This window comes from Cibotium barometz, chromosome 20, assembly GCF_041138505.1.
Source record: "Cibotium barometz isolate CiBa-2024 chromosome 20, ASM4113850v1, whole genome shotgun sequence".
NCBI lineage: Eukaryota > Viridiplantae > Streptophyta > Polypodiopsida > Cyatheales > Cibotiaceae > Cibotium > Cibotium barometz.
Window position 1 is genome coordinate 40195016 of NC_141065.1, and position 2856 is coordinate 40197871.

General features: G+C 41.2%; 1 protein-coding gene across 1 annotated transcript; it reads left to right on the forward strand.

Moving 5' to 3' along the window:
- Positions 1-204: 204 nt before the first annotated feature.
- LOC147627864 (calmodulin-3-like) lies at positions 205-2692 on the forward strand. Its single transcript, XM_086814839.1, has 4 exons — positions 205-388; positions 751-908; positions 1173-1253; positions 1664-2692. Exons 1-4 carry the CDS (start codon positions 313-315, stop codon positions 1796-1798), a joined length of 450 nt encoding a protein of 149 aa, XP_086670965.1. The 5' UTR covers positions 205-312; the 3' UTR covers positions 1799-2692.
- Positions 2693-2856: the final 164 nt, after the last annotated feature.

Sequence of the window (2856 nt, forward strand, 5' to 3'; positions counted from 1 at the left end):
CAGTATCTGTAGTGGTTCTCCCCCACACAGTATATGTAGTCACCCTCCTAGAGTGGAGCCAAGAAAACACCCTATTTTTCTATAGCTCATCTCTTTTCATTGGCGAGATGCCACGTGTCTCAAACACCTATTGGAAGCTACGATCATTATGAACCCTTCGATTGAGATTTGATTCAAAGGTTTCGATTCTGACAAGTGGCAAAGGCACAGGCCAGTATTATTCTGCCCGCGTTTGAAAAAAACTGAAGTTCCCTTTGTGTGGAGACGATATTACGAACCCTAACCGTAAACTTCACACCTTCGATCTCCGCCATGGCAGAGCAGCTGACAGGGGACCAGATCGCCGAATTCAAAGAGGCCTTCAGCCTCTTCGACAAAGATGGCGATGGTGAGAGGTCCCTCGTTTTCTGATTAAGATGCTTTAAGACAAAAAAAAATCCATCAGATCTGTGTTCCAATTTCTAGCTCTCGAAAATTCGTTTTTTTTTCTGTTTTCTTTCATTTCAAAGTTTTTTTCTTTCTTTTGGCTGCCGAATTTGCAGGAGAAAATGTACTGAAAATTTATAGCTTGCTGATTAATCATTTAAAATTTCATCTAGATTTGTTTTAAAAATATTTAGCAGTAAATTTTCTTTAGGAGTATTTCTTTACGAGGGGCAGAGAGAGAGAGAGAGAGAGCCCATTTCTTCCTGCATCATAAACGTATTATTTATTTTATGGATATTTGTTTGGCTACCTAACTTGTTGCAGGAAACATTACAACAAAAGAGTTGGGGACAGTTATGCGATCCCTTGGACAGAACCCGACAGAAGCTGAGCTGCAGGAAATGATTAACGAGGTAGATGCGGACGGGAACGGGACAATTGATTTTCCGGAGTTTCTGAATCTCATGGCCCGAAAGATGAAGGTATGTGTAAATGCTATGGAGTTAACTATTTATTGCTTCTATGGTGTAGGAAACAACATTGCCTCATTGTATTGGGCCTACTTCTCATTGCCTTCAAGGGTTAGTCTAGTTCTAGATACACTAAGGGAGCCCTGTCACATCTCATAGTGTTCAATTTTTTTGTGTTAAGAATGTTCCATTGGTGCTTTGAATATCCTGTGCCCACCCCATGCCCCTCGCCTCTCCTTCTTGGAAACGTTAGTACATTTCTGTTTATCTAACCAGGACACGGATTCTGAAGAAGAGCTCAAGGAGGCATTCAAAGTTTTTGACAAGGATCAGAATGGCTTCATCTCAGCTGCAGAGGTATACCATGCCATTCCCCATTGTGCAAACATTTCAAGTTTCATGCATTTGTTTCTTTCTTTTTTAACCTTTGTACGCTTGGATATTTGTGGTCTAATGGAAGATGAATTATATATTCCCTTTTGCAATCACAAATTGGGTATGCAACCATGTGTGCATATTATTTGCAAGGGAGCTTTTGCAGACCGTGTAGCCTTGGTGCAATTTGTGTAGCTTCATCTTGCATGTGACTTGAAATGGTGCCTATCGTATGGCCATGCTACTGTGCATGCAATTCCATCATGATCTAGGGAAATTTTTGCATAATGTCTGACCATGCTCCTGGGTGTGCAGTTTCATCATTGCATGGTTTGGAATGCTTCTTGGTGCAAAGTTTTGCATGTTGAATGACCTTGGTGCTTGGTGTACAGCTTCGTCATGTGATGACAAACCTTGGAGAGAAGCTAACTGATGAGGAGGTGGATGAGATGATTCGAGAGGCAGATGTAGATGGTGATGGGCAAGTGAATTACGATGAATTTGTGAGAATGATGCTATCCAAATGAGCTATAGCTGCCCAAATAAGTTTAAAAAAATTGGCCAATTTTGTGGTGCTTTAAAGCTTTTTTGGCCCAGATTTAACCTATATGCTGGAGCAAGAACACTTGGCAGATTGTGAACAATAGGGGAACAAAAGAGTGTCTGTTTCAAGTTCTGAAGTGGCGCTATTGCTGGGACTTACCTTGCTTTCTGACACTCTGCTGACAGTTGTTGTCCCTTCCATTGTTTCATCCACAAGGTGGGATGCATTTTCTTGGATTCTAAGCTCAGGTGTTTTCATGTTGGAAGCAAAGTTTGACTCCTTTATTGGCATATTTTGATGTTGGGAAGCTTATTGACTGGAACTTTTTCAATCACATGAGGTGCCTTTGATGTCTTTGGATTTGATACTCCTAAGTAACCTTTGATTAATCTTTAGATGGCCTAAAGAAAAGCCTGCCATTAAGGCCTTTGTAGTATGTATTTTTCTGAAGTTTAGAAAAGGAAAATGTGGGGTTGCCTGTATTTTTAGAGTCAATTCCGAGGCTGTCTACACAGAATGCACCTGCCCATCCGCTGATGGGCAGGAGCAGTTTGTTGTGTAGTGTTGACAAGCATCAACTGAGTCTAGCAAGATTCTGAGCATCTGAGCAGAGGGGTTCAGCAAGCACCAAGGAATGTGTTTGACAGGGAGGAGATATGATTGGCTCTCTTCAGCAAGCATCACAGAGTGTGCTTGACAGGGAGGAGATATGATTGGCGCTCTCTATCTTATCTGTCATATAAATGGGCTCGATCACTGTCCAAGAAAATTGCATTTGCTTGAAGAACGCCAGGTATCTTGTGTAAGCTCGGTTTTGGTGTAGTGATGTAGTGATCCTTTTTTGACTGCCAGCTACAAAAAGGAGTTTTTGCTTTTCTATCATGACATGAATACTGTCTATTTCCACGCTTGTGGTTTGAGAAGCTTTGTAACATTGTATCTGATCAAGAAAATGGTGCATGCATTCTTCTCCATAGGTCATGTATCTTATTTCTTTGTTATGCTTGCATCAGCTGGTACTCAAAACTGGTTTCCAACAGA

Bases quoted from the DNA above. Each gene is read 5' to 3' on its own strand.
- LOC147627864 (XM_086814839.1), top strand. From the start codon at position 313: ATGGCAGAGCAGCTGACAGGGGACCAGATCGCCGAATTCAAAGAGGCC. The intron at 389-750 runs GTGAGAGGTCCC...AACTTGTTGCAG, and splicing joins CTTCGACAAAGATGGCGATG to GAAACATTACAACAAAAGAG. The intron at 909-1,172 runs GTATGTGTAAAT...TTATCTAACCAG, and splicing joins TCATGGCCCGAAAGATGAAG to GACACGGATTCTGAAGAAGA.